The sequence below is a fragment of the Astatotilapia calliptera genome, chromosome 7, assembly GCF_900246225.1.
Source record: "Astatotilapia calliptera chromosome 7, fAstCal1.2, whole genome shotgun sequence".
Classification (NCBI taxonomy): domain Eukaryota; kingdom Metazoa; phylum Chordata; class Actinopteri; order Cichliformes; family Cichlidae; genus Astatotilapia; species Astatotilapia calliptera.
Window position 1 is genome coordinate 22,317,110 of NC_039308.1, and position 25,700 is coordinate 22,342,809.

Sequence of the window (25,700 nt, forward strand, 5' to 3'; positions counted from 1 at the left end):
CTTTGAACAAGAAAACGTTTATTACTGCAAAGACAAGTCACAAATTTTAAGAAAAACAACACTAAAGCTAGCCTGAGCTGAGATCTGAAATATTCAGAAAAACAAACTACATGTGTCTTTAATAGTTTCTATGATCATCAATACGACACACTAAATGATAATGTCGTAAATATAAAAGCCCCCGAATCATCCTTTTTTTTTTTTTGCTTTTTTTTTTTTTTTAATGCAAAATACACGATACAAATCATCCTACACATGTTGGTTTGCTTTGCCAATTTTGAAAAATATACATTATATGAAGAAAACTTAACAGCACACAAAAGGAAAGTCACATGAAGTTTGTGTGTATATATTATATCAGATACTATACATTATCCAAAAAAAGAAGGGGGAAAAGTAATCACAAAAGCACTTTGAGCCAACATATCAGATAAAATGTTCACCAAAAGAACAAATGAAATAGTTAAGACACAAATAAATATACTTTTTCTGTTTTTGATATATACACACTTTTGTCTAGGGTGAAGCCAAATAGAAACCTTCCCTAAACGCCACTCCCAAATGCTTGTGCTTGCATTAGAGGGTGCTACAGATGGCCACGACTCACTAGACTGTCAAATGGCACTTAGAAAGAAAAAAAAAAAAAAAAGAAAATTACAAATCTCAAAACGGGTCACAGCATTCAGAAAATATTCAAAACAAATCACGATCATGAGAAAAAAAAAAATTAATGAGAGAGCATTTTACTTACAGTTTTTATCATGGTTCATTAACCAGTTCTGTACAATAAAATGCAGGCAATCTACCATGAGCAACATGAGCGCGCGTGTGTGTGTGTGTGTGTGTGTGTGTGTGTGTCAAATCCAGTAAATAATCAGGAGTCCAGTCTGAGGACGTCTTTATGCTTCCTCAGCATTCTTAGTGGCAGCACCTGTGCAAGGAAATGTCTGCTCTGTAGCCTCTATCTGTAGCCCACCAGAGACCCAATAGTCACCAAGGTCCACTGCTCTGGCCAGGGTGAAATTAAAGGCACTGGAGTCCGCTATGGGTCAGTGAAGCTGCCATATTGTTCAGCTGAAGAGGCAATTCTCAGCTTTCACCAGGGTCTTATTTGGAAATTTGCAAACAGTGGTTACAAAAACAATCTTCATCAATCTCAAAGACACTCAGAAATAAAGTATAATAGTGTTGGCTGCATTAACATTGGTCCAGCTTTTGGGAAAGAGGCAGGCTTTGAGATTGAGAAAGCCAAATCAGCATCTGGCACAATCTGGTAAAAGTAAACTGGGTAAAGAGCTAAACTTAGTGAGAGAGATACAAAAATAAGAAGCTTCTAGCAGCACATGGCAGGGTGTGCAAGACCAGAAAGCACTTTTGATCCTAAAGGAAAACCAGTAAATTCATTTTAAGCCATTTTCACTTCGAATGCACAAAATAACTTTTCATCTCTGAGTGATAACATAATCCAGCTGGAGAAAGGTAAAAATGCCATTGCCAAGCAAAGAAGAAAAGTATTCTGCAAAACCTTTATTCCTAACAGTACACCCAGATTTACAACAAATTTGGACATTTTATAGACACAACCCCATGAAAGGAGCCTGTGGGAATGGTGCATTTCACTTTTTCAATTACGTGAACACATATTTATATAAGGATTTCCACAATATAAAAGAGATTAATAAATTCTCCATTTATTGGACATTTTTCATTACTTTCTCTGTTCTCTTAAGTTGCACTCAGTTTAATATTGAGAGCCAGGGCGTCAGTGTCTCGTCCGACGCTCTGTTTGCTTGGCTCTTTTTGGAGACTTTTCAAGCTGTTCCTATTCAATACAGTTAAAATCTTGGATTTATGTGAGCCTAGTTCTACAATACGATCAGTGACTTTTTTTTTCTTAAGCCAGCAGGACAAGTGCGGCTAGTGTTACACGTTGGCAGGGCAAGCAGGGCTAGTGTTACAGATGTAGCATAGGTTTAATTGGTGAGGAAGCTAGGTTTGGAAATGTCAGAATTTACTTTTCAGATATCCTCATCCCCAAAAGGCTGAACATCAAGTAGAGTCCACTGACCCAATAGCTGAAAAGACATTTGCACTTTCCCCACACTTCCCTAATGTTAAGCATGTTTTCTACACAGGCACACAAGCAAGGCTAAAAACAAAAAGTACCAGTGTACTGCTAGCATCTAAAGATAGCCGCTGAAGGGCTGTGATAACAGCATTTTTTTTTCTTTACCCTTAAATCAACATAAATGACAAAAAAAGAAAAAAAAAAAATAGAAAAGAAAAGAAAATCCAGCCTTTCTGTACAGGTCTGCTCTTTTTTCAGCGGAATAATCAAGAGTTATCATTAGTACCCATTATAACATATGCATAAGCAATTTAACAAAAAGAAAAAAAAAATCACAATAAATATCAATAAATAAACATTTTTGCAGAGAAATTGTACAGAGCATTTCAACAAGCATGAAAAAATAAGAACAGATTTATTTTAGTAACAAAATGTTCCTATTTAGAGGATTAATCTCAATATTCTCCACAACATAGAAGGCTATAACAGTTCAAGTATAGATGTAGTCTAAGGAATCAGAAGTTAGTCACCATGCCTTTCCCATTTCACAGTCTATGAACTAATTACAGATGAGCTACCATAAGAAACATTCACATAGAAACAATCAGATCAACCACGTTAAAAAAACAAAACAAAACAAAAAAAACTCCAACAACAAATATATGTAGTGTATCATCATTATATATACTATACATATATATCTCTCTATATCTCTTTGAATATCAGAAAATATCTACTTTTGGTCCACTGTACAAAGATGATCTTTAAACAGGGAACAAAGAATGAAGCATGTCACGGGCTAAAAATTGAAAGGAACGTGTGTCAGAGGTGAGAGAAAAGCAATGCAGACTTTCTCTATCGCGTTGAGATTTGTGCAGTACAGTGGTGTGTGTGCAATAAGGTTAGGTGACTGTGCTGCACGCGTCAAAGGGCTGGCACCACTGGTTTGAGGTAGGGTGACTGATGGATGTGTTCCAACAAATACACACAAGCACACAGACGCACAGGCATAAACACACACATGCGTACATAAAAACGCAGCGCACACATAAGCATCCATGTTCACAAACACGCACGTTCACACACTTCACACAAAAACGAAGGCTAATAATGCAAGAATAGGCCTTGAGAGGGCAGAGTGAGGGCAGGGGAGAGGCTACAGACCACGATTCAGATAAGTAGCGGGCTAAGTAGAGCTGAGCTGGAGGAAACAACGGGCGTGTCTGCGCCTGCATCCCTTGGTCTCAACACTGATGAGCCAGCCCAAATCCAGCCACGAGTCACCAGAAAAGCCAAATCTGTGGCTTGGACAATGCAGAAGGGCTGTAGGCTCTCTACAGCACACAGTCAGGACTACACGGGCAGCTGCATTTAAAGATAAGGCACTATGATAAAGCCGAGGTACATTAAATCCCTGACATTCCTTCTGCTCTGCAACATGGCACTGTTGGACAGGAAACAACTTCTGTGCGGCCCCAGTTGGCTCACTCTTCAGTTTCCTTGCGTTAGTTTTTGGTCCACTGCAAACTTAAGGAATTTCATTAAGACAGAAATTGCAAAAACAGGGGAACGTGTCGGGTGAGTTGTTTTCAAGATTACAGCTTGTCACATAAACAGAATTACAGAGCATCTAAAATTAACGAAGGCAAGCGTTATGCACAGAGTGCATAGAAAAGCTAGCATTAGAGACTTTTTTTTCCTTTTTAACAGCCTTTCTTCTCAATTTCCTATATACAAGAGTAGCAGCAGTGACATCTCTTTAGGGTTTTTTTCCTTAGTTTTTATGTGGCTAAAAGCTATAAGTGTCTATCGTTGAGTGGCTACTAAATCATTTTCAAAGGGAACGGAAAAAAACTGCCCCATGATCCTTAATTTAAAATCATATATAAAGTTTTGTTAGCTACATACAGAAACATTTTTGTTCAACCAAAAGTGTATCAGCAGTTGGAATGTGTGACAACATGAAATCATACTAAAATTAGGAGGATTAACTAGAAAATTAAGGAAAAACTAAACAAAAACCCAAAACACAATGATAGCACCATGATTTCTTTTTTATGTAATATTAATTGAAATTATAGCAAAACTATTATGTACAATAGGTAAGGTCTTGAGTCAATCAATGCCTTTGCTCCACTGGGACTAGTGACATGGATTTGAGCTCTGAGACATCAGTAGTTATCAGTAGTAATTTGTCTTCGGGATAAAACCCATCTGCATACACAGACAGAGGCAGAAACGGGAAACATTTAACGGGTCGAATTAGTCCTTTTCCTTCAGGTCCCTTCCATCAGCTGCCGAGCACAGACTTAACGAGCACATCCAGAATCTAAGCAGTAAGACAAGGACAGAACAGCGTGGCCGGTGTATCAGCACTTCATTGCTCCTCCACTGACCCGGCTGGAAGAGGAGAGCACATCCACACCGGTGCAAACAGAGACAATGTGTGAAAAAGGACACAAACACCAAGACTTACAAAGAGAAAGATATGTGAAGAGTAACAGGGCAAAAAGAGGCCAGACAAGGTCAGCTGTGCCCCCAGACCCTCAAACAGAGGCATAGGTGTTGCCCGTGGTGCTGCAGTGGCGGATGGTCGGAGTACCAACAGAGGGGGTAAGGATGTGCTCAGTGTGGTCCTGTGGGGGCTGCGGCAAAGAGTGAAGTACACCAGGCTGGACAACACCCACCACAGGGTGGGACCCATCTTCTAGTGCCCCGACCTGGATCACCTGGATTACCTCGTGCTCCGACTTCTCCCGCTTGGCAAGAGGCTCCCCGGACTCCTCCGTGTCCTCTTCTAAGTCACTGTCCATCCCACTTGTTTCATCTAGACAGGAGAAAACAGCAAACAAGCATTAAAAGGAAGCTTTAGAGACGACTGAAGATGCAGAAATCATCACAATTCAATGACATAAAAAAAATCTCACAATATTTGTAGCAAATATTATCATTTTACATACCTTTGTCAATGTTAGTAAGGGATAAGGTGTTGAGACTGTCAAACTGCAAAGACAAACAATTATCATAAAGAATTTTCTGTTTAGTTGTTTTCTATGATTTTACAGGTTGTTATTTAATATAGTGTATGACAACGGCACTAACTATGAAACATCATTTTAAAAAGTCAGAGAGAGTAAAGAGAAAACAAGATATGCAACATCTTTACCTCCCCCATGACACCAATAGGTGTCTCTCCAGTAGCTTGAGCCACACGATGTTCCACCAGGTAAAACATGTATTCGTCATACAGCAGTCGAATCAGGTGGAAGGAACCAAAGCTGGCAGCACTGCGTAGGGTCAGGTCCCTGATCACCATCGAGCTGCAGAAATATAAAACACCAAAGTGTTTTTGTCTTTTCAAAACAATGCTGCACACTCTCATGTGTGTCTCAGAATACACTTATTTCCCACCCTCTACCACAGACCTGTAGAAGGACCATTTTAGCAGGAACTGTCGAGCTGCCCTGGGGAAGCTGGGCCGGTGCTCGTAGGGCTTGAGGACCTGAGTGACCACATTGTCTAGCCACGCTGCCCATTGCTCCAGAGAGCTTTGCTGCTGTAATGTGGCCTTGAAGTCCTGCTCCAAGTGCTGAACCATTCCTTCCTCACACTGGCACACCCACGATGCCTGCTCCTATGCAACAGTCACACAGGGGTTGTATTTGGACATTTTCAGAAAACAATCGACAAAAAAATGAATAAGTGTCTATTCTTTGACACAGTAGTTAAGATCTTTAGTTCTTACCTGTACATTGGCAAAGTCAACACGATTGAGATCGCTGAGCATCTGGTTGATCTGTGATGTGTTTTGCAACACAGCACGTGCCGCCTGAGCCAGGTGGTTCAGAGATGTATATCTGCGCAATGTTTGCGCAAAGGCACTAACAGCGGCAATCTGTTAAAAGAAACAAGAGCCCAGATGTTATCTTTTTTAAGTACACATGCATACGTATCGTAAACACATTAGTCTGCTCTAGGTATTCATGTTATCTATTATTAAACCGTAGTGTTATTACAGCCAGGCCTTGAAGTTACGCTCAGTGCCAGCCACCATAATTCAATTAAGTTTTATTTATGTACCTGATAAGCTTTAATGCATCCTACTGCAAATCTTACTTTGTTAGAACTACTTCACCTTAGTTAGCCTGCACACAATTGCTATACATCTGCAAGCCACTTTACAAACCATCTCCTTGCTGTTGATCTCAGTCTTTAGGTTTCGATGTATGCATACTTAAGGGTGAGGAACACACTCATGCTTTCTAAGTATGTGATCTGAAAGCCATACAGCCAAATACAAACATCTGCAATAACATACCTTGGTCTGGATCATTCTCTGTGGAATGGCATTCATGGCATTAGTGAGCCAACTTTCCAGGCTTTTGGCAAAATTGCGAATGGCTTGAGTCAAGGCACCTGACAAATGATACAGAAAGGCAAATCTGACAACACTGCATTAATGATTGAGCTGTCATCAACATTAACACAAACAAACAAATAAAGCATGAGTCATGTGTGACTGTGGCTCACTGGGAATGGGTCTCAGGACATCAGGAATAAGGATCTCCACAAGGGCCTGGTACATTAAATGGTCGCAGGTGCTCATCCACTTGAGTACAGTTTCGTTTCTGCACAGCACCAATAGCTGTGATTTGGGGAGCCGCGCTTCAATCTCACTTATGCTGCTACAAAATGAAAAACAAAACACAACAAAACAAAAAAAAAACAACCCCAGATTAACCTGTTTTGTTTTTTTTTTTTTTTTAAATTTCTGACATTAAATATTTTAATATTTATCCTTCAGACACAACATACTGCATGTATATCATTTACTTGACCTCACCTGTTTTCTGTGACAGTAGCACCCTCTACAGTGTCCGGGGGAGAATAACGCCAGAATGTTTGCCACAGCTTCTCAATCAGACTGAACTGGAGGTTGACAACCACATCCAGGATAGCCTGAAATGAAAAGAGAACATTCATGACTGATACTGCTTTCTTTGTTCTTTTGAAAATAATGACTTCTAAAAACTATTGCTAGTCAATTCTGTTATATTGTCAGTTTTTTTTCCATTGCACTTAGTGCTAAAATGAAATTCCATTCCTTTTGTATTAACAAGCGGAAACCTTTAACACGGACATTAAAATACCAAACTATCTGCAAGGTTACACACTACTATGGGTTTGTAAGGACATTTTTTTTTTGTTTAACTTTTTTAATTTGGATAAAATGAAAAGTTAGAGCTGTGGTCAACACTTGTGGATGATTTGATCCCTAATTTCTGGGTCATTATCAGAGTTGAGGAGAATGTTCTGTTTCAAAATGTCAGCTGCTGGCATTTACAGATCTGTCACACCTGATCTTTTCGAAAGTTCCCCCACTCTCAATCCAAAAAAACCCAACAAAACTTTAAATTCACAGACTTCTTTAAATTAAGCAAAACTGTACTTTACTGTATTTTTAGTATTAGCAGCTTTTTGTGGGGCGGCCGTGGCTCAGATGGGAGAGCAGGTATACACATTTGAAGGTTGGTGGATCGATCCCTGGCTACTCTAGTCTGTGTGTCGAAGTATCCTTGGGCATGATACATCCATCAGAGCGTAAGTGCGAATGTCAGATTTAATAAAAAAAAAATTTTTCAAAAAGTGCTTACACACTGATCGAAAGAAAGAAAGAAGAAGAAGAAGAAAAAAGCACTGTATGATTGTGTCTGAGATTGGGTGAATGAGACTTGTAGTGAGAAAGTGCTTTAGCTGCTCAAAGTGAGTAGAAAAGCACCATGTAAGTAAGAGCCCATTTACTGTAGTTCTTGATTAAGAAAAAAAGATGGTGTTATGATTGATAAAGAGAACAAAACTGACCTTACTTTGACAGAGAAAAACAGTCTTATTAGAAAATAAGTGGAAAACATAATATGGGCCCTGCAGAAATTAAGTTAAGCCCAGGTTAATAGTCACACACACACACACACACACACACACACACACACACACCCACACACACACACACACACACACACACACACACACACACACACACACACACACACACACACACACACACACACACACACGATGACGCATCAATGAAGGCGATAACATTGAAAGGGATTACTCAGCCATCTTTTAGCATGAAAGAGGATCCTGACCCGTTTCCTTTGTGACATCAACTTAAGTGCCCAGTGTGCCGTGTGTGTGTGAGACGCTGCATTGAATATAAAAAGTACTTTGTCTAACCTCACAGTGCTCTCTGTAAAGGGACTGGAGAGCTTTCACATCATCTAGGCTGATGTTCTCTGTATTGCTCTGTCCAAGGTCCAGCTCTACAAAGTCGGGGAGTGCCCGCGACGCATCTGTTGGAAGTGAACACAACAGAATCATCTAAAAGACATAATAGCCAGTATATGTCAGTTCAGACTTTTGGATAAAAAGAAAAGCCGCTGACCTAGGAACTGCTGGTGGTGCTGGCTCTGTGCTATAACTGTCTGCTCTGCAGCACCAGGATGGTGCTGCCCTCCACCTGAGTAATTCTCCCCAGAGCCACCATCAAACTTCTGCACTGGCTTGAACCTTAAAAAAACAAAACAAAAACAAAACAATAACAAAAACCCCCCAATACCAAAATCACATTGCTTCCTACCTACTAAAACTACAACTTGCTAATATTTCAGTCCAGGCTGTGTGTGCTCTACCTCTGTTTCTGCTGAACAGGCTGCTGTCTGAGTGCCATGTACTGCATGTCTTCTTGGAGTCTGTTGAGTGGGGAATCTGGTTTCACACGTATACCATAGTAATGATATTTGGAGTTCCCTCTGCAACACAAACCCCAAAGTTAAAACACACTGATAGACTCACAGTGAGGAGGCGGGCATATTTCTAATAGATTAAAATGTCAAATCCCTAATGTAACAGCTTTTCTTTACTTAAGAAGATAAAAGGCGCTAACCTTGTCCCGAGGCGTCTTGTACGGAGACCCATGAAGATGGAGCGGATGAGTTTGCCAAAAGAAGCTGCATTTACAGGGTCCAATTTCTGCTCCTGGCAATGGCGCAGATAATGATTGTAGAGAGTAGATCGTGGCAGACTTACTCCCTCTGCTGTCTCGTAGTTGTCCAACAGCCACTGGAGCTACAACAGCAAGAAAGAATTGTTTTTCATGACATTTTTTTTTTTTATCTTCCTTTTTAACTTAACAGACTTCCATGTTGGTCCTTGCAAAAACCTTAGGCCAACAGTTAGTAAATATAATACTGCTCCATCACTGCTCTGCAAAAGCTTCTATAGCAGCCAGAAAATTTAAAGCGGTAATAATTAAAACCAGCAACGAAAATAGCAGGCACCACACTGAACTTAAATGTACAGAGACTGGAGGGAGGCAGCAAGAGAGCGAGTTTAGCAAAAGTTAAGGTTAGACGTGGGCGAGCGTTCATAAAAGCAACTTACATGGCTGTTGAGCAGCGAGCTTCTCTGACTGGATAAACCCTCAGATTTTTGGAGAGTCTCAATCGCCATTTCAATCTGATAAACCACGAAGCACAGGACAACAAAATGTAAGAGGGGAAAATGAAAACAAAAGCAAGAAAAATAAAGAGTTGATGTACACACATGAATAGGCCACAAGCGAAAAAAAAAAAAAATGCAATCTAGAAAAGACTCCAAAGCAAGCACCGCTAAACCCAAGCAGAGCAGGACAACCTGTCATTCAGGAAAACCTTTCGAGATGACAATGACTCTGTAATACCAGACTGGCTCTTATTTTACAGAGAGGGGAGGCATGAACACGAGGCATAAAGTTAACCATTCTCAGTTCAAAACTATTTAGTGCTCTTCTGGTAAATATGTGCTGTGTCTCAGCGTGATTCCAATAGTATAAATTAAAGTAAAAACCAAACACTTAGCTCAAGTGAGGGTGATTGCATAGTATGTACGCCTGGCTCTTAGTTCTCAGCAGGTCATTGTAGTGCAAGAACATTTACTTCCAAAGTGAGATATGCAGTAGTTGGAAATATGACTCTTAAAAGACTGTTTGAAAGCTAATAATTTAGATGAAGTGTACATAACAGTCCAGGAAAAAAGTAAATAGACCCAATGATTCAACACCTTGTAGAAACATTTTTAGCAGCAACAGCTTTTCAGTATGACTATCAGTGTCTCTCAATGTTATGGAAAAATTTTGGCACACTCTTCTGTACAGAGTTGGTTTAGTTCTTTCTGGTTTGCAGATATTTAGTTATGCACAGCTCTCTTGCATAAAAGTCCAGATCTCATTTAGACTGAGGGCTGGACTTTGACTAGGCCACTGTAACACCTCCATTCTTTTCTTTTTCAGCCATTCTGTTATAGATCTGGTGCTGGGCTTGGGCTCATCATTGTGTTGCATGACTCAGTTTGGGCAAGCTTTAGCTGTTGGACAGATGGCCTGACACTTGATTCTAGAGTATTTTGGTCTACAGAGGAGTTCATGGTGAAGTCGATCACTACAAACTGCAAAACAAGCCCGAATCCTCAGCCCTCCACCACCGTGCCTAACAGCTGGTATGAGGTGATTGTGCTGATATGCTGTGTTTGGCTTTTGCCAGATGTGGGGCTGTGCTATATGGTCAAACATCTCCACTCTGGTATCGTCCATCCAAAAGATAGTGATGAAGAAGTCTTCTGGTTTGTTCGGATACAACTTTGCAAACTGAAAACTAGCCACCATGTTCTTCTTTTTAAAGAGAAGAGGCTTTCTCCTGGCGACCCTTCCCAACAAACCATACTTCTTCAATCTTTTTCTAATTGTGTGGTAATGAATTTTCTTCTTCTTCTTTTTTGCAATTTCTCCAATTATTGCACAGTCTTGGGGTAAATTGCTGGAAAGATTGTGACATTGTGTTAACCCACACCTGAATGCTCCAAACCAGCAAACTTCTGCTTTTATAGAGGTGCTCACACTTGCTGATGATCAATTAATAACGTATAATTAGCGGCACCTGGCTGCTACTTAGCCTCTTAATTCCTATGCAAAGCAATAAGGGTGCACGCAGGTCTTCATAGACTTGCATAGTCCTGTGAAACCTGACTGCACATGTTGTTTTATGAGTAGATATTTTCTAAAATGCAAAATATTTTCTTACAGTGAATTCAGATCATCATAGCAAAATAAAAAGGCTACGATTTTCCATAAGCATGCCCTAATTTCCCCTCCTTACTGCACCTGTCTCTTAGCTCTTATCACTTCCCTGTCTTCTTCCTCAAAGATTGGGAATAGTAGACATATAAAATAAGGGATAAAAACAAACCCCTATATTGCTCAAATAACATTAAAGATGATAGTGAACACTGCCGGTAGAAGTTACATCACTCCAGAAACTCCCAGCCTACACAGTGCATTTCATACATTAGCACCACATAATGACCAGAGATAAAGCACACGCCACACAATGAAGGAAAAGTAGCACGCTAAAATTGTCTATGTATGATATGGTACAATATGTGCACACATGAAAATTTTGCACACATGACATAACTTCAAAGTTTAAATTTGGAACTCTAATTAAGAAATGGCCGATCCACATTTCGGATCAAACTCGTGCATAGATAGATGAAGCATGACAGAAACAGCATTTATGCTAATAGGGAGATTCCAAGCAAACTATTACTGGCCTGGATCTTACCAGGCAAAATTTATAAGTTACCAAATCACAACAAACTACATAACACTACTCAGATCAAGAAACAAACACACAAATGCAAAGAGGGAAAGGTAGACCGAGGACCCACACAGTCGATGCTATGCAACTTACAGTAGCTGGTGAAGCTCGTGCGGTCTGGGTTGCAGGGTGGGGTCCAGCACTGTCCATGAGGTAAGCCCCAGAACTGCTGCTGATTACCTGACCCCCCGCCAGACCCATGCTCATTCCTCCAGTGCCCCCTCCTCCATTGTTGGTCATGCCATGTGACGTCACCACAGTGGACACCTGTGCTGAGCTGCCCTGTGTGTCAAAGTAGTTCCCTCCACTGTTCTGGCTGTATAGCGCTGGCTCTGAGTAGGAGTAGGTTCTTCTGTTTAGAAGAGATGACAACAATCAGCCAGTGTGCCCAAAGTAAGGATATAAAAACTACAAACGTTTATACATGGTAAATTTATTTAACAGACAATTTAAAAACAGGTGTTATTGTGGATTTTGTGCTTTTAAGATAATTAAGTGCGACAGTGGTGCACTGGTTAGCACTACACACTACCTAATTTGAAATGTGACTCTATTGAAACATCAACCACCAGCATGATACAGTGGGGCAAAAAAGTATTTAGTCAGCCACCAATTGTGCAAGTTCCCCCACTTAAAATGATGACAGAGGTCAGTAATTTGCACCAGAGGTACTTTCTATCTCTTACTCAATCATGTGGATTGAGAGAGTTTTTGTTCGTCTGGTGGCCGTGGAACTGTTACTTTTATCATGGAACGGGACCGCGGCACATCTCCTACACGCACGGACTGTTTACTCCAGAGATCAGCTGATCGCCCTGATGCCGGCCGGCTCGCTGGCCAGGCCCGCAGAAGTGCCCGCAGAAGTACCAGCTGAAATTTGGAGGAAAACACATCGGGGATGCAGAGGTCAAGGACAGAAGAGAAGAAAAAAGGTGACGGTGAGACAGCGGAGGCTCGAAGCGAGGAGGAGGTTTAAACCGTGTCTGCCGTCTATCGTGATGGGAAATGTGCGATCGTTGGCAAGTAAAATCGACGAGCTCTCAACACTGGTACGGAGTCAGAGGGAGTACCGAGAGTGTAGCCTGATGTGTTTCACCGAATCATGGCTGCACCAGGTCATTCCCAATGAGAATGCTTCCGTGGAAGGCTTCCACACTGTTCGGGCGGACAGGGACAGCATCGCTAGCGGTAAGCGTAAAGGAGGTGGGCTTGCTGTTTTAGTTAACAACCGGTGGTGTAACCCTGCCAACATAACAATCAAAGAAAGGATTTGTTGCCCGGACACTGAACTGTGTGCTGTTGGACTCAGGCCGTATTATTTACCCAGGGAATTCTCTCACGTCATCTTGGTGGCTGTTTATGTTCCCCCCTCTGCTAACCCCACAGCTGCATGTGACACTATCCACTCTGCCATAGCTCGGCTACAGACTCAGCACCCGAGTGCCTTTATTGTGATCTCGGGTGACTTCAACCATGTATCACTGGACAATACACTACCAACATTCAAACAATATGTGGACTGTCCCACCAGGGGAGAGAAAACTTTAGACTTACTGTATGCTAACGTCAAGGATGCATACAGCTCCTCCTCCCTCCCCCCACTTGGTAGGTCAGATCATAACCTGATTCACCTCACCCCCCGCTATGTGCCAATTGTGAGGAGGGAACCTGTGACCACCAGGACTGTTAGGAGGTGGTCAGAGGAGGCAATAGCGGAACTACAGGGCTGTTTCGAGGTGACCGACTGGGAAACACTCTGTGAGCCTCACGCCGAGGACATCAATGGGCTTACTGAGTGTATCACAGACTACATAACTTTCTGCACCGACTCCATTGTTCCAGCTCAGACTGTTCATTGTTACCCAAATAACAAGCCGTGGGTGACTAAGGACATCAAAGCCCTCCTCAACAACAAGAAGAGGGCTTTCAGAGGGGGCAACAAAGAGGAGGTGAGGAAGGTCCAGGTGTTACTAAAGGACAAGATCAGAGAGGCTAAGGACAATTACAGGAGGAAGCTGGAGTGGAAACTCCAGCAGAACAGCATGAGAGAGGTGTGGAGGGGCATGAAGACCATCACTGGATTCAGGCCAACCAACAGCAGGGGAGCTGAGGGAGGTGAGAATAGAGCCGACGAGTTGAATCTGTTTTTCAATAGATTCGACACCACAGTGTCTGCTCCTACCCCCACAACCTCACCTGCAGTCAGCCTGGAATCCAGAGCCACACCACTGTGCCAGCCTCTCTCTTCACATGTTGCCTCCTGTGAGATTCCTGACACCCCTCCCCCACCCATCACCTTCACTCAATACCAGGTTGAGATGCAAATGAGGAGACTTCACTCAGGCAAGTCTGCTGGACCAGACGGAGTGAGTCCCCTTGTCCTCAAGGCCTGTGCCCCCCAGCTGTGTGGAGTCTTTCATAAACTGTTTATGCTGAGTCTGAGTCTGCAGAGGGTCCCGGTGATGTGGAAGACATCATGCCTCGTCCCTGTACCAAAGACGCCTCGTCCCAGTGGCCCCCAGGATTACAGGCCCGTGGCACTGACCTCCCACATCATGAAGACCCTGGAAAGGCTCATCCCGGACCAGCTGCGACCCATAGTAAGACCACATCTGGATCCCCTTCAGTTCGCTTATCAGCCTCGTCTCGGAACAGAGGACGCCATCATCTACCTGCTCAATCGTGTCTACACCCATCTGGACCAGCCGGCGAGCACTGTGAGGGTCATGTTTTTTGACTTTTCCAGTGCTTTCAACACCATCAGGCCGACCCTCCTGGGTGATAAGTTAGCAGCGATGCAGGTGGATGCTTCTCTGGTGTCCTGGATTGTTGATTACCTGACAGGAAGACCACAATATGTACGTCTCCCACAGTGTGTGTCTGACAAGGTGATTAGCAACACAGGGGCACCACAGGGGACTGTCCTCTCCCCCTTCCTCTTCACCCTCTACACCACAGACTTCAGCCACTGCACAGAGACCTGCCATCTTCAGAAGTTTTCTGATGACTCTGCGGTGGTTGGATGCATCAGCAGGGATGATGAGACAGAGTACCGGGCTGTGGTCGACTCCTTTGTCACGTGGTGTGAGCAGAATCATCTGCAGCTCAACGTGGCAAAGACCAAGGAACTGATCGTGGACTTCAGGAAGACCAGGAAACACTTGACCCCTGTTTCAATCCAGGGGGTCAGTGTTGACATTGTGGAGGACTATAAATACCTTGGAGTACACATTGACAATAAACTGGACTGGGCTAATAACACCACAGCACTTTACAGGAAGGGCCAGAGTCGTCTCTATTTTTTGAGGCGACTGAGGTCCTTCAACATCTGCCAGAAAATGCTGAGGATTTTCTATGAGTCTGTGGTGGCCAGTGCGATCCTCTATGCTGTTGCATGCTGGGGGAGCAGGCTGAGGGTCGCAGATGCCAACAGACTTAATAAACTGATCCGTAAGGCCAGCAATGTTGTGGGGATGGAGCTGGACTCCCTCAAGGTGGTGTCGGAGAGGCGGATGCTGTCCAAGATAAAGACAATGTTGGATAACACCTCCCACCCACTCCATGACATGTTGGTCAGTCACAGGAGCTCGTTCAGTGAGAGACTGAGATTACCGAAAAGCACCACTGAACGACACAGGAAATCATTCCTGCCTGTGGCCATCTCCCTGTACAATCAACTGTGAGAGACAGAATGTGAAAAAAAAAATCCATGAATTCACATGGTAGGATTTGTAAAGAATTTATTCGTAAATTAGGGTGGAAAATAAGTATTTGGTCACCTCAAACAAGGAAAATCTCTGGCTCTCACAGACCTGTAACGTCTTCTGTAAGAAGCTTTTCTGTCCCCCACTCGTTACCTGTATGAATGGCACCTGTTTGAACTCATCATCTGTATAAAAGACACCTGTCCACAGCCTCAAACAGTCAGACTCCAAACTCCGCCATGGCCAAGACCAAAGAGCTTTCGAAGGACACCAGGAAAAGTATTGTAGACCTGCACCAGACTGGGAAGAGTGAATCTACAATAGGCAAGCAGCTTGGTGTGAAAAAATCAACTGTGGGAGCAATCATCAGAAAATGGAAGACATACAAGACCACTGATAATCTCCCTCGATCTGGGGCTCCACGCAAGATCTCATCCCGTGGGGTCAAAATGATCATGAGAACGGTGAGCAAAGATCCCAGAACCACACGGGGGGGGACCTGGTGAATGACCTGCAGAGAGCTGGGACCAAAGTAACAAAGGTCACCATCAGTAACACACTACAACGGCAGGGAATCAAATCCCGCAGTGCCAGACGTGTTCCGCTGCTGAAGCCAGTGCATGTCCAGGCCCGTCTGAAGTTTGCCAGAGAGCACATGGATGATACAGCAGAGGATTGGTTTCATCTGACCACATGACATTCTCCCAAAGTAGAACTTTTTGGTATAAACTCAACTCGTCGTGTTTGGAGGAAGAAGAATACTGAGTTGCATCCCAAGAACACCATACCTACTGTGAAGCATGGGGGTGGAAACATCATGCTATGGGGCTGTTTTTCTGCCAAGGGGACAGGACGACTGATCCGTGTTAAGGACAGAATGAATGGGGCCATGTATCGTGAGATTTTGAGCCAAAACCTCCTTCCATCAGTGAGAACTTTGAAGATGAAACGAAGCTGGGTCTTCCAACATGACAATGATCCAAAACACACCGCCCGGGCAACAAAGGAGTGGCTCCGTAAGAAGCATTTGAAAGTCCTGGAGTGGCCTAGCCAGTCTCCAGACCTCAACCCCATAGAAAATCTGTGGCGGGAGTTGAAAGTCCGTGTTGCTCGGCGACAGCCCCAAAACATCACTGCTCTCGAGAAGATCTGCATGGAGGAATGGGCCAAAATACCAGCTACTGTGTGTGCAAACCTGGTAAAGACCTATAGTAAACGTTTGACCTCTGTTATTGCCAACAAAGCTTATGTTACAAAGTATTGAGTTGTATTTTTGTTATTGACCAAATACTTATTTTCCACCCTGATTTACGAATAAATTCTTTACAAATCCTACCATGTGGATTCATGGATTTTTTTTTCACATTCTGTCTCTCACAGTTGAAGTGTACCTCTGGTGCAAATTACTGACCTCTGTCATCATTTTAAGTGGGGGAACTTGCACAATCGGTGGCTGACTAAATACTTTTTTGCCCCACTGTATACAGTGACATAGCATAAGTCAAGTAAGCACAAAAGTAGCCTAAGCAAGATTTTCCCTGGACATTAGAAGTAAAATAGGAAAAAAAGGCTCAACACTGATTGTCACATTATATACTGAAAAATATTTTCTATTTGGGATGTTCTATCTTGGGTCGAGCTTTTTAACCAGCCGCTTAAAGTCATGCTTTTCTACCATGAAACCGAATCAATAATGTCCATCCACACTTTGTTCTTCCTGTTCCATGTAGTGCAACTAAAGAGTGCAGATACTGATGCTTTCTTGAGTCATTTGTTTACTTTTGGGTTGCACATGACCAGCTGCTAACATCCTCTGGAACAGCCTGGTTGTGCTCAACAGTATGCTTTTCCGTCAAACGGTGAATCATGTTTGCTGTTTAAACTTTGAGTGGAAAAGGTTTTTTTTGCATATTTTGCAAAGTATTGTGTTAGAGATAAATCGACATCGGACGCGGAGATGGGCCTCACGCAATGACATGACTGTGCTTGTGTCACTGCTGTACATGCTAGGGAACATTAAAGCATGTAGTTGCTACAGCGACGATGTCATGATAAGACACTTTTATATCCTGTATTATCGCAGCTGATATAACACGGCATAGCCGTACTTCTGCATTTTGTTTGCGTCACATATCGGCTTGGGCTTGTTATTGAGTGTGGATCTAACTCTATTCCCTAGACTCAAGAGACTCTTGGAAAGCCTCACAATTTAAAAGAAAAGACTACTTCAGGTCATTTTCAGGTGACTAAGCACCATCAAACACAGGTCTCCACACCACAAAGAAAAGAAATCTAACACAAAAACAACCATGCACTCCCACCAACATCATGTGCTTGTGACATGAATGATGGTGTGAAGAGACCAGGGAGGAGAAAGAACAGGCTTCAGAGATTTTACGTTAATATCTGTGGAGTGGTGTATGAGAAGTCTGGCTAAGTGACTCACATGGTGCCATTGGTGAAGACGCCACTGTTTTCCTCGACATACTGCACCTGTGCTGGGTAAACATGCTGAACCTGTTGAACAGTCTGGGCCTGGAAAGATAAATCGCAAAGGTTATTAATTAATCAACTTGTTTACTACACTTCTATATTGAACTAAGTAATACAAACATCCATTTCATGTGCACTGGCACCAGGCAGGCTGGACATACCTGCTGCTGGACGGGGACCTGCTGGGTGGAGCCAGTAGGCTGGACAGGCACAGTGGTCTGAAGAGGGACAGTGGAGGTGGAGTCAGCGCCTGCTTCAGGGGTCTGCATGGCGCCTAAATAAGAAAGGGAAAACACTAAATCATTGTAGACCAGATGGTCTAACCTGTAAAGCAGCTTTTTACAGAAGTTTAAAATTAACACAGGACAACGTTTTGTTAATTACAATGTATTTAATCTAATATAGTGCTGAATATAAGAAAAGCTATGCTCAAAAATGTGTGCAAATTTTGAATTTGGCACCAGCAACACATTTAGAAAAAGTTGCGACCAGAGCAACAAGAGACTTGGTAAGTTATGTAAAGATAAAACCTGGTGAATTGTGTCACTTCACCAGCAGCATAGAGGAATCCTTGAGCGTGAAAGACTTTTATGGACAAATAGGTACAGGTTAAAGCTCATCAATGTAAAAGTACAAGGAAACTGGGGGGAGTTTCATCATCTGTGATATAAGGCTGAACAGACAAGACCTTCAAGGCCTTGTGAAGTACTGCATTGAGGACAGGGACAGCTCAGTTGAGAAAATGAAATCATGGACTCATGAAAACTTAATGTCCTTGAACACAGTTTGTTGATGTATTTAAAAAAGAAAAAAACACAAATAAAAAAAGAACAAAACAAACAAGAGACCCTGTATAATCATAGTGTTTTCTGTATGGGAGGACGGATTGAGGTAAAGTGGAAAGAGGTTTGACCAGGGAAAATGATTTTTGGAAACAGCAAACACCTCTGGAGTGAAAAAAAAAGAAACAGACCATTCAGCTTTTTAAATGCAAACACTTCAAAAGCCAAGCATGCCAATATGGCAGTGTAATGCACATCTATGGAATACACATTAATGCTGAGTGATATATATATAACTTTGAGGGGAAAATATGTTGCGATTTGGGGAATCTTTTTACAGAAAAGGGTTTATTTCCTGCCTAACCACATTGTGCATCATAATAGCATGGTTATGAGTTCAAATCTGCTAAACTGGCCTGTCTGTAGTCTGGACCTGGTGACTCGATCATCTGGACCATTACGAAAGCAAAATATGACAAATAAGGCCCCAAACTGTTTGAGTAGCTAAAAAAAAAGCCTACATCAAGAATGGAATACCTGTTTTGCTTGCTCCTCAAATTTAACGACTGACTTTTCAGTCAACATGTATAGATTGTTGTTAAAAGAAAAGGTACTGTACCTTAGTGTTCATCATGCTTCTGCCCACCCCGAAAAAACAAAAAATGTAATACTCTATTCACAGCTAAATAGGGGGTTTATATTACTTGTAATTATCAGTGTAGCACACAGCTAATACTAGTGTGCAATCAAAGATCAATGAACACCAGTTCTAATAGGCAAATACTTTTGATGCACCACCCAATCCACATGATTTGGTTAGGCCACGACATAAAATGTAGGAAACCTTAGGTACCATCACAGAGCCTTGTATGTTCTACTGAAATCAATGCTAATAAAACAGCTCTAGACCAATCCTACGGAAACACCTGTTTCTGCCCTCTGGTACTCAGTGTGCCGAGAGCCTCATGCTTCAGTGACGCATGATCCTGTCTCCATGTTCACAGCCATAAACCAAGTTAATATTTAACAAACTCCAAACAGATGCTGCTTCTCATTTCTCTAACCGGCACTACTTTTACAGGTTTATGTTACTTAAGACTTGCATGAAATAGTATTAACAAAAACCCCCAAAACAAAACAAAAAAACTGCCAAGAACAAAATACCTCATTACAGATCTTTACCAGATGGGTTTAGTACTAACCAGAGACCTATATTCTACATCTATATTCTACATCTTAAATTTAAGACTGCATTTATATACCTACTAAGACAGACTTTGTGAAATTAAGGACAATAGGGAGAACAAACCCGATGGTGAACCTGTGTTTGTGAGTTAATAATAGTATGGCTACGCTCGGCTCCATTCCTTTCCTTTCTAGGGAAAGGCCACCTCCTTCCCACCACAGTTTCCATGAACAAGCCTCTCTTGGTTAATTAAGCTGGGTCTCCCAACAGCTTCAAATCTCTGCAGGGACAGCTCGATCTGTCCCTTCACCTGACACTGGCTCCTCTCTTTAGACAAAAATTATCACTTGATTCTTGTTGAGGTGACTAACCTCAAATGAAAACAACCGGGTAGAGTCAACAGTAGTAGGTGGAATGAAAATGAAAGAAATAGCAGGGCAAAAGGAAAATCTCCTTAAGACACTGAAAGTTAGGACAATACGCTGACATTCTAACAACAGGATTAAACCTTTACATGCATGCTACAACAAACCAGTAACTTGGTTTAAAAGCCGGTGAATCCAAGCTACCAACCCTATTAAAGGGCCACACCTCACAAACTTCAGCTTTGAGTTCATAGGAAAAACCATGATGGTGTCTATCACAGGTGTTTAGCCACCATTTCCTCACACGGCTTCATTGTGTCTTGATTTTATTCCTGCAAGACTCTGTATCTCTAGGACTGGCATTCTTCCCTCATTTGCTGTTTTGGTCATGGTGGCACAGACTGTCTAACACTGTCCATCAGAAATCTACAATAGATGTTCAAATGATCTGGTTATGGCAAGCCGCAGTTAATAATTCACATTGTTTTCATACCCGCTGATCTATTTGGTAAACTTGTTTGCCCTTGTGCAAAGGGGAGTCTGATATTAGAAAACACCACTCCCTTCAAAATAGAAATGTTTCATCATAAGATAAAGGTGACCACTTGGAATAACTTTGTATTGATTTGTAGTGACCTTTCCATCTAAGGGGGCAAGCGGACCCAAACCGCATCAGCAGAATGTCCCCCACAGCATAACAAGGGTCAAGGGTTTAGGTTTTTCCTTTAATCTGTCAACCATCTGCATATGAATGCTGAGAAAGGAACTACTTTGAGAGAGGACGTAGGGTTATATTCCACAATGCAGGTGGAAATCTCAAGTACAACTGATCCCACCTAATCGTAGGAAAATAGACCCTGCACCGCAGCACACTCTTGCTGCCTCACCTCAGCCCCCTCCATAAAGACACACACACACACACACACACATTCATACACCTCCTGCCACACCATTCAGTCACTCCCTTGTGGCCCACTTAAATGCTGTGCTCCACTGAGCAAGTGCAAGCCCTACAAAGACTCAGAGGAACAAAAGCCACCAAGGAGTGCAACATTTTGCTCAGAGTTTTTTTCCCCTCCTCAGTTTCTCCCGCTAATGCCACAGGCAACAAATAGTAAAGCAGGAAAGGTTCACAGTCACAGCTACCAGAAAATACAAAGAACTATAATTTGCCTCTCTAATGATTATGTATGACAAAGTTGGAGTTCTTATGCATTAAGCCAAGACATAAGAACAGGTGAACAAGCTTGAAAAGTACACCACACTCAAAGTCTCGCTTTCTATCGCTCTTTCTCTTTCTCACACAAACACAGCACCACGATCACCGCTCATACAGCACCTGTGAGATGTAATTGGGAGCTGAAAAGGGAGGGGGTAGGGGGTATGCAAAGTACCACGTTTGTTTAGGAGCTGTGTTCTAAGATTGTAAAGCAGGAGTTGTTTGTAAGGACTGCCGATTCTGATTTTGATGTGAAAAACCTGCATAAATAAAAGGCAAGCATTAAACATTAAAACACTGATATGCCCAAAAACGCATAGCTGGAAAATTAAGTGCTGATAACTATGGTCATCTAAAATCTAAATGCATCCTTTATAATCTTTACGTGTCCCCCTTTTTACATTACTATTGAAAAGCTGTGGCAAATAACAAAACAAACGTGCTGCCGAGCGATGAAAATGGCTGACTGAATAATTGAATTAATCAGCCCCTCTTTAAGTGATTGGAAATGCAACAGGATCCAGGCAGCAGGTGGCATGGTACTATTTCTGCCCTAGTGGACTACAGGTAAGTGGTAACATGATCTTATAACTAGCAGTCTCCAACATCCTGTTTATGTGTGTGTGCATTTGGTGGGAGGGATGACCTATTTTGGGTTGTATATGCAAACAGATTAATACATTAACATTATTTTGAGCTTTAGCTTTTATTTTACAGGTGGTATGAATTACTCTGGTGCAGTGAGGTCCAGCTGCAGGTGAGAGACAGGCGTTTCTCGTACAAAATACATAAGCAATCGCAGTGAAAAAGCCAAAGATGACCAACAGTTGTTGTGTATTGTTTCTGGATGCCCTCTCTATGACGGATGCATACAAATAAATGAAGATGGTAAAGAGTCCCCACAATGCTGCAGATGTGCCCATCTTTCCCTTCTCAGCACACGCACACACACACACACACACACACACACACACACACACACACACACACACACACACACACACACCTGTTCTCTTGCCTAAGGGAAATCAGAGGTTGCAGGTGAACAGGTGGACTCGAGAGTAATTGTGATGCAACGTTAAGAAACCTACTTTTTTATAAGAAAAATCTGCAATCAGATTAAGGAATGTTCAAAACGTGAATGAAATACAAAAACAGAATAGTTTTACTCAACTCAAAAGCAGCCTGGAATGCCCACAAACAAACAAACCCCCAAACAACCTCCTTTCTGTTGAGTGCCATAATAAAAACAACACACTTAACCCTCCTTCAATTCTTTGATACTCAGGGTACAAAAAGATGAATTATAGAAATACAAAAATGAATTTCTGTCTTTAACACGGAATCAATAATTCTGCATTATTCTTATTGTGAGGATGGGGTGTATTAACTGTTACCGGTCCATTTGCTGAATCAATAATACAGATTAACAAAACGAGTCAAGAAAACATCACGCTGTTTAAAGGATAATCCGTTAAGTGTTGTTTTCCTCAAAGCTGCCCACTGCAAAACTTAGCCTTGCGTTATCAGTCAGCTTATCATTGCCATCTGATGCCACAAAGAGGGCAGATGGAGAGCTAGCGAAGCTATCTTGCTCCCTAAGACAAAAGGGAAAGTAATGGCTTAGCTATTGTCAATAGCAGTAAGTGTGTGTGTGTGGAAGGCTAGCTCACAGCACTTTCCATTGCTAATCGACGCACTGATCTTGTATGAGCAAACAGCTGAACCACCCGAAACACAAACTTGCAATATCCCCATAACGTTACCCTCTCCCCCCCCCCCCCCCCAAAAAAAGAAAAAAAAAAGACAGAGATACCAACAGGCATTGTCAGAAGGCATCGGTGGCGTTAGCAACAGACACCTGCTCCTGCTCCAGCTGACCAGTTAGCATCACTGACTAGCCAAGACCTACGCTACCATTCAGCATGACAAGTTTAAACAAATAAGTTACGCAGAAAACACAATTTCCAGTCCAGCTGGACGCGTTTCGGCCAGTTTTAGCCTCACACAACGCAGTAAGAGGCCGTAGCTAGCTAACGGTAGCGAACAGGACCTCTCACAGCAGTGGGCATTACAGGCAACGTTAGCAAGCAGGCTAACACGTTACAAAGAAACACCCTCGCTAGCAAACTACCCCAGCGATTCATCGAGCCTTCATTCATCAGCAGACAAACATAAACCCGAGCGATAATATTTTCTTCAAAAGAACCAAACAAACTACAACGTGACGCCAGAAGAGAACTGTGCGTTGGCTAAAAATAGTAAAGAGTTTAAGCAAACCTGAGCTGTGGACTAGTTGATGAAGATGAGGATGGTGGAGGAGGTGGTAATGATGGAGAGAGAGGTTGTTGTTGGTGGGTTACAGTCGCCAGGACTACGGTGACTATGGCGCTGCCTCACTGGGCAACAGTTGCTATAAAACTGCAGCGCGCAACATTACAGGCAGGTGGGAGGAGATTATAGCGCACCTAAAACTTAATTAAACACAAAACCATCTAATCATTTATTTCTTCATATTATATATAAGGATGTTAAATAAAAAAAAGAAACCAAGAGATTACTAACAATTAGTTTCAGGTGCAAAGACGATGTTGTATTCTTTTAATATAAGTCTTTAACTAAGATTTTTGTTTCTCTCAGGCAAATTTTATGAGGATATCCAACCACGATTTAGGACCTCCATAATAACGCTAATAGTGTGACTTCATTACTTCGTTTCTGTACTATCATAATTATGATCTGGCCATATGCTGATGGTGATTCCAGCGTGTAATTCTGTTGTAAGCAATTTTGCAATTTGCAAGATATTATTGTTATTATTTGCATTGTGATCAAAGATAGAGATAGATTAATATATGGTTAATTGTAAATTTTAATAATCCCAGTAACTATTATTTGTTACAGCAAGAATCAAAGTTCTCTCGTAAGGGCTCGAGTCCTTTTCTCTCTCATTGAATGTGTTTAGTTTTCTACAGATACATGTTTTTCCTTTTGCTATTGTGTTTAATCAGACTCAGAATTTAGAGAAGAAATGCTTGTCACTGTTTTATGTTTAGAACAGGCCATGATCCTTTTGGGACCATTTATACTGACAAAACAACAAAAACAAAAACAAAACTAACAAAATATAATAAAACGTGTTTGTTAGGATAATCAAGTGCTGGGATATAATGGGGGATTTTTTGTAAAATTAAAACTGAGTGAATCACTCAATTTATTAACCTGTTAATAAACTGCAATGGGTGCAGATTTGTATTCATAATTGTCCACAGTCGATGCTTTGTGTGTCTTACTCACTACTTGACAGCCATTCTCCACTGTTCTCCTTACTATTTACTGACCACAATTTAGCATTTCTGCCAAAATTCTTACTATCCATTGCATCTCACTTTGTGAACAGATATGTTGTAGTGATGCATATTGTTACTGTGCTACCTCGTGGTCTTTGGTTATGACCTTTCTGACATGCTGCAAAACAATTGGTTGTTTTAGTTAAAAGGCCATAGGCTGTTTTTTATTTTATCGTCAACAAATCACAGGGCCTATGCTAGTAAAAATTTTCAACTTGAAACATGTTATTCACTAAGATCAGATGTTTGATTCAAGTGTTCTGATTTAATTGCTCCCTTAATTTTACGAGGAGCATTTTGGTAATACCTGCACAACTTTAAAACTGGGACAAGTGAACAAACAAAAGACAGCATTGTTAAGAGGCTTCCTACTGCGTAGAAAGCTTAACCAACCACCTGTGTCCACTGCACACTGCACTGCTTTTTTTTTTTTTTGATTTACAGTACTAAACAGATGCTTTTTAGAAAAGCTGTTGTTGTTGTTGCTAAGCAACTACTGAAACCCCCATCTGAAGCATGACTCTCTTGCTAAAAATTATTTTCAAGTAAAACAGTTTGTTCTTTCAATTTCAAACAAGAAGAAAGCACTGCTGTGAAGACTGTAGCCAAATGGACCCTTGCACGCTTTTTATACTGAAGCACGGCAGTTGGCAGTTAATTATTTTTGTAATTTACATTAGCTTATTGCCTTCATAATTTCCTTGTAATACTTATCACAAAGGAGTCGATCTCTTGTTCCTTTTAACTTTGTCTTGTTTTGCATAATGCAAATGAATCTAGGTATAGTTAATAATCTAACAGAGTCAAACACATAAGAACTGTTACATGAGTTTTCCTTTGA

At 41.8% G+C, this 25,700-nt stretch overlaps 1 protein-coding gene across 1 annotated transcript; it reads right to left on the reverse strand.

Moving 5' to 3' along the window:
- Nucleotide 1: 1 nt before the first annotated feature.
- Nucleotides 2-23,964, reverse strand: rfx3 (regulatory factor X, 3 (influences HLA class II expression)). The gene is made up of 17 exons (XM_026173820.1): nucleotides 23,790-23,964; nucleotides 18,119-18,231; nucleotides 17,911-17,999; nucleotides 11,854-12,112; nucleotides 9,512-9,586; nucleotides 9,015-9,196; nucleotides 8,761-8,880; nucleotides 8,514-8,638; nucleotides 8,306-8,421; nucleotides 6,912-7,027; nucleotides 6,599-6,753; nucleotides 6,387-6,484; nucleotides 5,814-5,963; nucleotides 5,494-5,702; nucleotides 5,235-5,388; nucleotides 5,029-5,071; nucleotides 2-4,895 (listed from the first exon to the last, which is right to left on the reverse strand). The coding sequence occupies exons 2-17, from the start codon at nucleotides 18,224-18,226 to the stop codon at nucleotides 4,615-4,617; spliced, it is 2,280 nt and encodes a 759-aa protein (XP_026029605.1). The 5' UTR covers nucleotides 18,227-18,231; nucleotides 23,790-23,964; the 3' UTR covers nucleotides 2-4,614.
- Between the last annotated feature and the right edge of the window lie 1,736 nt (nucleotides 23,965-25,700).